The sequence below is a fragment of the Mycetomoellerius zeteki genome, unplaced genomic scaffold (assembly GCF_001594055.1).
Source record: "Mycetomoellerius zeteki isolate Tzet28-1 unplaced genomic scaffold, Tzet1.0 scaffold128, whole genome shotgun sequence".
Lineage (NCBI taxonomy): Eukaryota > Metazoa > Arthropoda > Insecta > Hymenoptera > Formicidae > Mycetomoellerius > Mycetomoellerius zeteki.
In genome coordinates, this window is record NW_017256212.1 from 424909 (window position 1) to 437925 (window position 13017).

The 13017-nt window shown below is 41.3% G+C and overlaps 1 protein-coding gene across 1 annotated transcript in view; it reads left to right on the forward strand.

Annotated features, from left to right (window-relative positions):
* The window catches only part of LOC108731431 (uncharacterized), a 102401-nt gene that overhangs the window by 32760 nt on the left and 56624 nt on the right, over positions 1-13017 (forward strand). Inside the window, exon 3 of the mRNA XM_018461764.1 lies at positions 2870-2928. Within this exon, the coding sequence (XP_018317266.1) occupies positions 2870-2928 (59 nt within the window). The remainder of the gene's footprint in view (positions 1-2869; positions 2929-13017) is intronic.

Consider the following 13017-nt stretch of genomic DNA (forward strand, 5'->3'; position numbering starts at 1 on the left):
CTTTCAAAGTATGTACGATTATAGTACCAAAATTGTTTTGACGAGTAATGCCATCTTCATGTTGAGGCTCAAAACTTTTCAGACGACCTATGTATATATGTATGTGTGTGTATTGACAAATTTTATATATCATATAAAATATGAATTTTATTATATATAAATATTAATATATATATAAATTCATGTTTTTATATATTAATAAGATATTCTCCCAAAAAAGAAATATTCAAGATTGAGACGCATGTCTACTCGCTAAATTCAATGATTGCCGAAAACGTGGAGCACATTGCAATTAATAATATCGGTAATTGGTGTATGCGTGCCGCGTGCCGCTGAACTTCAAAGGTCATCGCCTGGCAGCGCGAGTTTAATTAACGCAATCAAATGAAAATATTCATGTACGCGTCGGCGCCGGGCTTGGTGTGCGTGCACATCCGTGTGTCGGCGTGAGCCGCCAGCTCATTATGCAAAAGTTCTGTGCGTTTCCCGCAATTTCAATATTCGTTCAATTCCCGAAAGGCTCGCAACGGTAAATCGTGGCATTGACACAGATCGCGCGCTTCAAAATCGGATATAACTCGACTTTTCGGTCAGGCATTTTAAACCATCGCCGAGTTCGACACGTACACCGCATGCTGTAATTAAAATAGTATTTCGATAGGGCGCATAATGAATGTAACGTATTTCAGTGCATATTTAATTCTTCGATGCCTATAGGTAAATGAAATTATAACGTGTTTATGGATGCGAAGATATATATATATATATAATCGTATGTTTATATGCGTATCGACAACTTTCCTATGTAACTTTGAATGCCAAAGGTATTTTGAATGTGTTTCTTACGGGACTTAAAATACTCGTTTCTATTTGAGTATAAATAGGGTTATCTCACAGAAATGGAAGACAAGGTCTCTGCGGAAAATTGTGCGTCTTCCAGAATTGAGAGACGTGGTGTTAATGAAAGTATATAAAACACGTTGAAAATTTTTACACCGTCCTCGCATATGATATGAAAGTGTCTTTCCCCACGTATCGCGGATTTTAATATATTTCCTTCAGTTGTTATGTTGCAGTTAATCGCAAAGAAAAAAAGTCTAAAACTATTCCACTGAATCGTAACATCTTTCGTCTTATTCATATGAAATAATTGTTACGTAAAAAGTAACCTACATCAATACGCCAGCTTGTTACAGATTACATCTGTTCGATATAAAAGCTAACACGATGAATTTTCTTTCCCCCATTCTGAATAATCACGCGTGACTATATACGAGTTATCTTGCGACACTCGATCTAATATCAGACATTAGCGCACATCCCGGAAATCGTGCAGCTTTCTGTCGCTAGCTCAGCAGCAATTGGTGTCCTTCGTCACCCTCTACAATTGTCTCGAGAATGCGAGTGGAGGCTCGCACGGTAATTGCGGATCGACATGTCGCGCGTTAATGTCATATCTGCACGATTGCGTTTGACGATAACACAAGTTGTGAGACATGGAAACTAGTGTATTTTTATTTTGCTCTTCGTCGATATCGATTCGATAAAATTTAAATCGTGCGCTTACAATCATTTGTAACTAATTGAGTAAAAATGTTATTCGTATCATTACTTTCACACGTTTGACTATCGTAAAAAGTGACATAATCTACTTTTACACATCGCACGAAAAGTTATCATTTCGTCGACGTGTCCCTGACTTATGCATGTCATCGAGAACGACCATGATGGGCTATCAGTGATGGACGACAAAGTTTAAAAGTCGGCGATAGTTAAAACTGTCTTTACTATCGCAATCAATGCACGCAGCATTGTCAGAAGTCTATAAGAAAATTATTAGTGAATTCAAGCGTTTCGATTTGTTCCTTGATATGTCACTCCATAGTTCATTGTTGAATCGTGGCAGTCACGTCGATTGAGATTTGTAACGTTTAAATTAAGCACGCGGTATATCAGTATCGGACTTTCATTATCGAAGAAGAAATTACAGAAGAAATTGCGACGCTAATTATCCTTCAATTTTCGATTGTTCCTCATCTTCGCGGATTGCCAGTTTCAATATATTTACGAGTTCTCAATTGGCGATTTGCGCGATCATGAGCGTTTTATGAGCGGAAGATGAGACATCGAATTGTTGTTCACGTCGACGCTCGTCGCGGCCCTTTGTACCGCAGAAACGCCTTACGTGCCTGAGGTATCCGCCGTAACGCAAATCGGTGCACGCGAGCTCGCTTACCGCGCGCGTACACGCACACCCGCGTATTGACACTTCTATGGTGCAGCGGCGTGTGATGCGCCGACATAAACGTGCACGGTTCGTTGCTGCGACCCGGCGTGCACACGCGCGCGGGTCACGCGCGCGTGAAATCGACCACGTGTGTTCGTCGTCGTCGTTATCGTTGCCGCAGAATGAAGACGGGCGGGTGCGAGGAGTGTGCTGCAGGGAGGAAATCCGAATACGTGAACGCATACTAATTAAAAGCCGCATTGTCGGGCACATCGCGGAAAGATGTGCTAATTATATCTCGAAGGAGAGCTCTTTTACGGTCTCTTCACGGATTCGTGAATGAATGAAGCGCGAATCTCGCGCCTGCTTTCTTTCCGCCTCTGAAAGCATCTCCCGGTTCCTCCCACGTGCACTGCCTTGAATCAACGCACTTGAGTACACCTTCGACCCTACATGGTATTATACCGGAGACGGTCTCGCAAAATTGCCCGCCTGCTTCCGCCACGGTGGTATTATCCGCGTGCTCGTAGCATAATTGTTATTGTATCGATGTTGAAAAAAAAGGAAAAAAAAAAGAACTCGGCACCATTCGTTAGGGAATACTTATGGCTAGGTTTCTGACGTTCCATTTCTTCTGTCTAGATTAACGAATGACGCCGTAGCAGAGGGCTGGTTGGTGCGCGGATACCGGGACACAAGAGGTGAGTTTAATGTAAAATTGATAGGTAGAAATTAATCACATTGAAATCGATCGAGCGAGTTTCGGGATTTTGTCACAATTAATTCATTTCCATGGAACATGTAAGTCATTAGTATTGACTATAACGTTAGTTCGAGTGTTGTTACTAGGATGTTTAACGTTATCCATGATTTTGGCGGCTACAGTTGACCATTAAAAACATGTATGGATACTCCGTATTTCGAATACTACATCGTAATTTGATTACAAACGTTACGTTTTTAATAACGTTTTGTTGTGGTCCACTATTGGATAAAAACATTAATAATTACAATTTATTGTCCATTAATTAATGATGAATGTATGCAGGATAATACAATAATTTATTGATAAGAACGTTACAAATTATTCAAATTATTACAATTATACAATAGTTTTATTTATTTTACTTTTTGTGAATAATTTGATGTGTATATAACGGTTTAAAAAAAGCACAGTTTTTAAAATGTGTATAAATATGATCGTTTTATATGCGATTGGAGTTACGTAACTCGTGACAAAAAACAGGTATAGAAAGTCATCGATATTCGCATTAAAGAAGAATCGTTAGTGAATACAGTGAAAGTTTAATGAGTTTTTCTTATAGTAACTTATAAATTTATTCTGTTTGCTCTTTTCCTTGTACATTATTTTATAACTACGTGAAATACCTTTTGTATTCGGATTTATATCGCTAGGTGGCGTTGCTTTTTTACGTTTCTATAATTTCATTGTTTTGAATTTATTTTTAAGGCGCGGTCTATATTTTGCGAAATAATTTTAAATGTTTTCGATATAACAATATAGAGGAAGGTCACCGATATCGACATATCACTTTGTTTTTAGACAATCTTTCTTAAACAAAAGGTAAAAATATCAAAAACATAAATACAAACTAAAAAGTGTCTTCTATCAGATAGCAGTTTTTATAATACTGTTTGCAATTTTGCAATAATTAAGTTTTTCGTAAGTTAAGCAAAAATGAGCGTCTGACAAAATGGTCTCCAAAACTGACATAGTAGGTAATGATGCCAACATTCCTATTCTATAAATAAAGATATATCCTATTCTGTAAAGAAAACTAATTTATGAAACTATAAACATTTAAATGACACAATATTATCAATAATACAGTCACTATTATTTTAATTACGCAATTTGCAAAAGAACACCGTAAGAATTTTCTTCTCGGATTCATAGAATTTGTTTTTAGCTGATTTGCTATAGAAATAAGTCACAAATATATGAAAATTATGAATTTGTACTTCTTTAATTAGCTAAACAGATTACGTTTTTATTAGTATTAATAAGGAGCAAAGATTAGTTTCTAAGAAATAAGGGGATGTCGCTTTAGGAGACCTATGTCAGTATAGGTGACCTTCCTCTACATATATATATACATATCTTATATATTATATTTTATCCATCACACACACATACACGCACTGTAATATACAAAAACCATATACGACTAAAAATTATGAATATTTCTCATTTTTTTATCATCAGTATACTTAATGCAAGAAAGATGATATAATATACTGCATTCAATGATAACAGCGTGAAATATTAAATAATGTTTATTGTAATAACTAAATAGTAGATAGTTCGTATCCATATAAAATTCGCAAACCGTTTCCTCTTTCAATCTCTCTCTCTCTTCGCGGGATTCTCATCTTTCTCCCGGGGATTATACATGCGAAAAGTCGAGATCTTTTCATAATACGGTCGATGCTTAGAATTTAAAATGCATTTTATATCGTTACCGCATTCTCCTTCCTTCATTTTGTCTCGTTTCTTGTCTTTCACCATTTTCCATCTCGCCATGCCTACCCTCCTTTAGTCATGCACTCGCAGTCCTATCTCATTCCAAGACCATGGCTTTCCTGTCCACTCGTTCAACAGACGACATATGTGTCTTTATGAACAGTATGTAGAGTAGACAAGTGCATTAAAACCTCGGGCGTTAGTTCAAGCTTCAAGAGGGAAGACTGGGTAGCGGCAGGACGGATGGAGGGTTCAGGAGGATACACAAAAGAATGCAAAGTAAGAACCACGATCTCCAACTCCCTCCTCCGACAATCCACTTCGTATTCTCTTCTAGCCGCACCCACCCTCCTTGTCCTCCTCCCTACTCGCTTACCTGCATAACCGCATTTCATGCACTCCTCTTCTTCTTCCTTTACTGTACCGTACCTTCTGTGTGCCGGAGGTTACAACGCATTATCATACAAGGCGACATTGCGCCTCGTCTTCCCTTAATTGTTTCCCAATCTCATCCTGTCGCGGAAGGGACGACCACCCCAGCAGCGGCACGTTCTTGCCGAGATAAACTCGCTGAAGTGCGAGAACGACGCCGGGAAGTGTTATCTCTTTTTGCGCGCGCGAGTTGAAAGCAGAGGGGTGAGACAGAAAGCGCGACAATTTACGAATGGTCACCGGGGTGGTAGGGCGTCGAATTCCTCTCTCCTATTCGCGACGGAATCCTTCATGTTCTTGTAATGTTCGACATCAAAGGCCGAGGACATTTCGCGCACCGATGGCTGCGAGAAGTTACGCGGATACGAAACCGTGGGGAACAGGCTCGCGCTCTTATTTGTGTCTCCGGGCGGAAGATATCTTTTTTTTTCGTGGTTTTTCGATGAATTCGGGGCCACAGACATCACTGGTATCAGCGCCCTTTGTTTTTTGGACACGCACAATTTCGCGATGTTATATACATCGCGGTTTTAACGGAACTCCGAGATCTGAAAATGATATTAAAAAATGATCGATTTCAATTGTGAATTATATATTGTATGTGGAAAAATTTTAATCGTTATGCATGAACTTGCGTTGAAATAATTTATTTGATAATGACACTTGCTATTCATTTCGTACGAAGATACTTTGAGATTATTATGAAATTATTGCGGTCTGTGCGTTACACGCTTATTTAATTAGACTAAATGTGGTTGAGCGGCCGCGTTCTATATCGGTTTAGAGAAATTTGAAATTAGTCGCATAAAGTTCGTCGTAATGAAGGGATAACGGCCCTTTGAACTTCGCGGTTGGTTTCGACATCTGTCTAAGATGAGCCGGTTCACCCCCAATTAACCCCGATGAGTGTAACATTTCTCAAACTCTCATTAAGGATCTGTTTGTCAGATATACGTAATATATTGTCGAAAATTCAATAATCGCGGTTGATTCCTGTCTAAGTTATTCGTAATTTCGTGATAATAATAATCCGAATTATATTGCATTGGATTATCTAACGTTACTAATTAAACATGGGTATTAATTGTTGAGTAATGCATTGCATAAACTTTAGCGATTAATAAAATGAATCAGTTTACGAATTGATCCGACAAATCGGTTGCGACATGTCCATTATACTAAATGCGAATTTCTAGATTGATATTAAGAAGATCTGCGACGAAAGACATTTCATTCGCTTAGCCGTGTCGCGTGATATGTAATGCCGCACCAAACTGCTGCAGCGCTAATTGTGTGCATTCCGACTAATCGCCCCTGATTTTACGCATCGCCGAACATCGGAGCCCTTCGTCAAAGCAACTCTGAGTATACATTGGCATTGGAAATACATTTTATCAAAACCGCGAATGATTATTGGGAGAGATACGAATTTAATCTTTCGTAACGATTCGAGGTACAATTAGCGTCATAAAAGCGCGTTATAAAAGAAGAAAAAGCAGCTTTTCGCTGCTCCTCGATGCGCACAATACGCAGAAATGTTGCCGTGAATAGATAGATAGGACGCTTATGTCATATCCCACATAAGTGGACATATAAGTACACCTAAGTGTACGAAGGCTTCTATCAATGCATGATCGCTTCGTTGTCGGGAAGAGAGACGGGGATAGAGGCGTGCATACATTAAATAGTCGTCGAGTATAGAGAATGACAATGGTACATCGACTTGTTCTTCCGGAACGAACGTTTCTACGTCGTTTTGTGCGCGTCGCGACGAATGGGGCCGGATCTTCGGTGACTGGGTCCCCGCAACGCGGTTGGGCCCCGGTCGATTATTCACCTCAGCCAATCGTGGCGTGGCAAGGATACAAAGAATCAGGCAGTAATTATCGGTAACCTGGTCTCCGCACGCGATTCGTCCGATAAACACAGCCAAGGGAACGGAGCATACTTCTTTCGAGGTGAAGCGTGTCTATTCGCTTACGCAAATATTCCGCCATTGCGTACTCGATTAAATAAAACTGTCGTATAATTATGATTAATGACAGCAAGATGCGCAATCTTGTGCGTGACGCGAAATATCAGGCTTCGCCTGTAATTCTGCTTCATGATTATCGAATGACACATATTCCGCATAAAAAATAATTGTGACAAGAATAACGTCCTCGCGCTTACATTTGCTTTGCAAAAGTTTATGTGCACCCAGAGTAAAGCATGAGGAAGCTCTTCGTTCTTGCTTATCGCGCTGCAGCATTCTGCCGATCGGTGTCCTCAGCCAATCAAGATTCAGGAAAAAAAATAAAAAAATAAAGAATTACGTCGGAATCTGCACGCGATCGGTATAACAGGCACACAATGCTAATAAAATACTTTTGATCGAACTAATGGCAGCTCGAAGATTACGTTCACGGCCAGCATGTTCGTTTCGCGTAGGTATTTGAGCGCGTGATGAGCGGAAGGCGATGGTGAATTCTATGCGAAGGAGAGCGTGCGAGCATATTACGTTTGTGCGGCCACACACACGCACACAGGCATAAGGATGATTACGTGATACGCTTGTGTATGTAGCGCGGGCTTATGAGTCGTCACTAGACATGTGAGGATGACTCCGATCGGTCCTTGATTCGCTATCTTTAAACGCCTTGTTACCATATTACATTTGCAGTATTTGTAGTGAAAAATTCCGCGTACACTATTTTCGATAAACTTACTAGATGCACGCAAGAGAGATTCGATTTAAATCAGAACGTATTCTTTAAAAAGAACTTCTTCGAAGTTAAATGTCCTTCAAAAGTCTATATTATTTTTAAGAGATAATTGATAAAATCTAATCGGTTTTAAAGTAGGAGTTTTAAAAAAAATATTGGGAAGAATGCAGTAGGAATGCAATGGTTCTTGCGAGATACCGCTATTATCATCCAGTGATATTTCCGGTTCCTGTCCCAAGAAGCGTGTTCTCGAAGATAATTCGTTATCGCATCGCACGCCGGACTTTCTGCCCTTTCCGCGAGCGAAAGAGAGAAGACGGCGGCATTGATGCCGAGCGGAGGTGGCGAAGGAGGACGGAGGGAAGGCAGGATAATTAAAGAGGGAGAATAATCCTGAAACAACGTCATCGTGCGAGAGAAACGTATCCTCGTTGAGCGAGCCAGGCGGATGCACATTGTGCGCCGTTCTTTACGCGTTCTTCTGTTGTCGCGTAAGAAAAATCTCGTCTGTCCCGCTAGTGCGTCAGCGGAGAAAGATAGATCTAAATGCTGTCACGCGCCTCAGTCTTTCGATTGTGTCTACTCGAATTATCGTTTTTCAACGAATCTCGAATACGCCGAAAGTGGGTAAACGTGGTTGATAAATTATCTTGGTAATCTCGATATAGATCTAATAGAGAATGTCTGTCAAGAAAAGGAAAGGAGGGGAGGGAATAGATAGATTGACAATCTGATGACCATTATTGACGTAATCTTGACAAGCGGATGTACTTAAAATACTTTTAATCGATCGTAAATGTTATTACTGTATAATTAATCCTATATTTATATAGTAATTTTATCTTATAAGATGATCTTGTCATTGATCTCTCACGGCTTCGATTTTAAGTAATATAATACTGTTTTTTTAATATTAATTATTGCAAGCGATTTTTAATCAACCGTGTAAAAAGAAGTAAAAAAGGTATTGAAATTTTAAATAGAAATTAATAAATGATTTAATTTCCATATTTCGATCTTGATCTAAGTCTTTTCATATCGGCGATAGATGATTTGGAGTTAATAATAATGCTTGTATCAGTTCTTCTTGAAAATCACCAGTATAAATATATCGAATAATCAACCTCAAATTTTCCCCTGTTACGCATTGTTGAAATGGAGCATAAAGTACGAGTAATTTCGGCACATACGCAACAACTAATTAAGCGCGTACGCGTATCGGCTCGGTCGAATTAAATGAATGAAAATCACGTATAATGACAGTGTATCGCGCAATACCAAAAAATGAGGAATCACCGTTTTTCATACACTACACACGGAAGCCATTCATTAATTAATTATACGTGCATCGTTCTCATGTTTAATCAATGAACCTGCATTTATCGCGTGTACTGAATAAACGCATGTTTTGCGCTCTTTGGATACAGGGTATTAATCGTAACACGTGGAATTTTATATTTACTTTTGCGAAACAGCAGCGTATTACTTTACACATCTGAAATGCATTACTAACTCTATAAATACATTCACTCAAATACTTCGTGTCACACTACATATATATCGTTTCTTTCTTATATAATAAAAGCTTGATAAGAATTTCTAGAAAATGAGTAATCTAGAGATAATTTGAAAAGGATACATTTTTTATGTGTTCGTGAAATATAGATAAATGATTTGACGACCGGAATTAATACGGATCGTTAAATGTTCTCCTGCGAGTGTCTCAGAATTGTGAAAGGAAGGCCATCGGCCTCTCCATGATGGATAAATGCGAAAGAATTTCCGGAAGTCGGAGGGCTCGGTGGACTGCAGCTACTATCGAAGAGAGTAGCGTAGCGCCGAACGAGTCGAACCAGCGGAGCCGGTTCGTCTCACGACTCACGATATAAAACAATATTGATTGGTCGTACAATGCGGGTGGATTATGGGGTGGGTCGCTCCCGGGGGTGGAGGGTGGACCACGATGCATTGTGCTCGCTGCGTCCGGTCAAACTTTTCATCGTCCCTCGCACCCTCTCTCGCGCGCGCTCGCGCGCGTGCTCGCCCTTCTCTCCGTCGCTCTCAGCCGTCCTCTCTGTCCCTTCGTCCTGTCCTCTCCTCGTCTGCCCGTTCTCTCACCCCGCTGCTTCCTCCCACGTCCGATAATTATTGCAGTCAGCCTCTCTCTCTTCCTTCGATTCCACGGTTCTTTCCAATGGCCACGTCAAGCTTAAAAGCTGCGAGCTCTACGAGCCGTTCCGCGGGCATCCAGCCGTCGATGCGCGGCCGTGTAGTGCCTAGCTGTCGCGAACACGCGGTGCTATCCTCCTCGTGCAAGATGTGTGCGTGCACTGCATTTATACCTTTATCCTTGATACGTCCCTCTCTGTCGTTCGCAGACTCCTGTTAATGGCCGAAGTGGCGGCGTCTTATTCACTCTACACGCGGCTTTGATCGAGGAGACTTTTATATCATGATTTAGGGTTAAGGCAGTTTTCAATAAATAAATTGCTCTGTAGTATTTAAAATGCTAGTTTTAAAAAAGGTCACTTTTTTAATGGCTTGGGAGACGCGAAATATAAATGTAAATGCTCGGAAAAAATGAGATGTAATAAAAACTTAGTAATATGATAAAATCTATATCTAACAAATTGAACGAAGTAAAATAGAAAATACGAGTTACTCTCTAGTACTAACTAGTTTTATTAATTTTTCTCATAAATAAGTGTTGATATCGCGATATGCAAGACACGAGCCTTTGAGAAATTAGATGGCTGTTTGGCATGAAGCACTTTGAAATACTCGCTTACGTCCGAGATACGTCGAAGTACAAGGTTAGTTACACGATAACTGCAATACTTCTAGACTCGTCGTACTAGCTGGATATTCTGAGAGTATACACAGACTGTGAGGAAAATTTCCCGGTTCGCAATTGTTTCGTCCTTCTCGGGAGTACGCGAAATGTATCAACGGAAGGCGAGAAAATGAAGGCACTATACGCGGACTACTTACATGCATGTTGAAAGTTCGTCGAGTCCAAAACTACGAGGAGAACACGTGTATTGCGGCTCCCTGTTTCCCGCTGCACCTGCTACTGACGCTTACGCCGTGACAAAAATCGTGTAACGCGTTTCGATATGGCGCATACCATGAAACGAAATTAAAAACGCAATAACGCAGCACAAAGCGAAGCAATAACACAGAGAGAAAAAAAGGTAGCTTTTTATGAAAAGGTTTATTTGAACATACGAGCTATTTGTCGAGACATATTTCCCTCGTTTAAGAAATGGAAAATACGAGAAAGTATTTAATTGTAATTTTTAGTAGTACTCTTCGTCGTAATACTTTAATGTAATTCCACATCGCGCTTTTCGACTCGCTTTTTATCGACAAGACAAGCTACAACCTTCCCCTTTGCGAAAAGAGAAGCTCGTCCTTGCTTACACCCCATTCGAACGGAAGTAAGGGAAACGAAGAGACGCGGAGCGTTCGATTTGCTTCAGAATTGTTTCACGAACTGCTCGATGTTCGAGGGTTGAGCGCCGAGTAGGAAGAAGGTGGAAGGGTGGACATTCTTGGTATCCGTGTATAGCGTTCGGTAATTTATTTCTTGCCGAATCTCCTCGGCTCCTGACCACAGGATGTCTGACAAGGGTAGCGCGGCGGTTCATTCTCGGGCATCCCCACGGCTCTTCCGCGGGAGGCAACTATTTCGGAATCAATTAAACTATCGAAGCGACCGAGTGTGCGATTGGACCGTTAATTAGCAGCTGCCTTGCACGTTCGCAAGTTCTGTAGAATTATTACGCTCGAATAAATGTGTTTACTTGTGTGTTTTTAAGTGACATGTCGTCACTTAAAAAAAAAATATTGAAATATCACGTGGTTAAGTTCGAAATTCGAAAAAAGGGCGTTGACTGATTAACGTGAATTAATTCATCGTCGCGACAGTGCGTCTCATTGTATGCACGTTATTATCAAGATCTATTATAGAACGTGGTTCGTCAAACGAAGTGTTTTGTGAAGAAGAAGAGAACTGGACCCCACCCGGTGCAAAACAGGAGACCAAAGTGTAAAAAAAAATCGTTGGGCTGTGTCGTGAGCTTTGGAGCTCCATCAAGCCCTTCGAAGAGTTATGAATAAGGGATGAGACCGCGGCGTGTGTGCGCCCATGCATCGACGAGGCGGCCGCGCACTCACACGCGTTCGCGCGAGTTTTAAGCTCGATTGTATGACGGTAAACGAATAAATGTGCAAATTTGACGAACCAGCCTGGCTCTCGCTATTCGAAAATACGTAACGCACACGCGTGCGCCAGTACACGCGGACGCATGCTGCGCACGAGCGACCAACACGTACACACATGCGCGTCGTGCCATAGCGACACGTGCATGCACGCACGCACGCAGGCACGCACTCACGCATGCACGCATCCTGGTGCATCGGGCGCACTTACGCTGATGTCTATGTATGCGAGAGTACGTGCTTGGCGTGCGTACGTTACGAAAGCGTCCGTGTGCGTGTGTGAGCGAGTGCGGTGGTCGGGGTGGACTAGGGACTCGTGCGTATGCGTACAAAATACGAACTCCCAGGCAGGCGAACTGGGCGTTCCTATACGCTGGGCCGTGAATAAAAATAATTAACGGAGAATATATACGAATGTCGAAGCGCCGATTGATTTACGGGAGTGTGCGAAGGTTCGAGGCGGGACCCGTAATTTCGCAAAAACCGCGTATCTGCGGGCTCGGCCTCGATTTTTGTTTTTACCCCCAGACCAACCAGCGCGGCCGATCGACTGCACGCGTGTACGTGCGTAGGTGGTTCTTTTTTTTCGCTACTCGTCGCTCTTCAAACTGGTTCGGCCCGGCGGTCCATGATATTCCACGGATTGCCACGGATATTACGGATAATTAAGCAATGGATTTTTGCGTTTAATCGAGTGCATAAATCGAATGCACTCGCCGATACTATGAGATGCTTCAGTTCAAACAATCATTCGGCCGTCGTTGAAAGGTTTTTATTGTGAATTCGCTGAGTTAAGCAGTGTACGACAAAACGGAAGTGAAATTAGCCGTTTTTCTTTCACTGGGCATCTTGCGGATCCGTGAAATTAATTTAATCGGTGGAATTTTACGAAGCGTTAATGTATTATCAATTGCCTATCATTAAACGCGTTGCTCGCCGTCTGT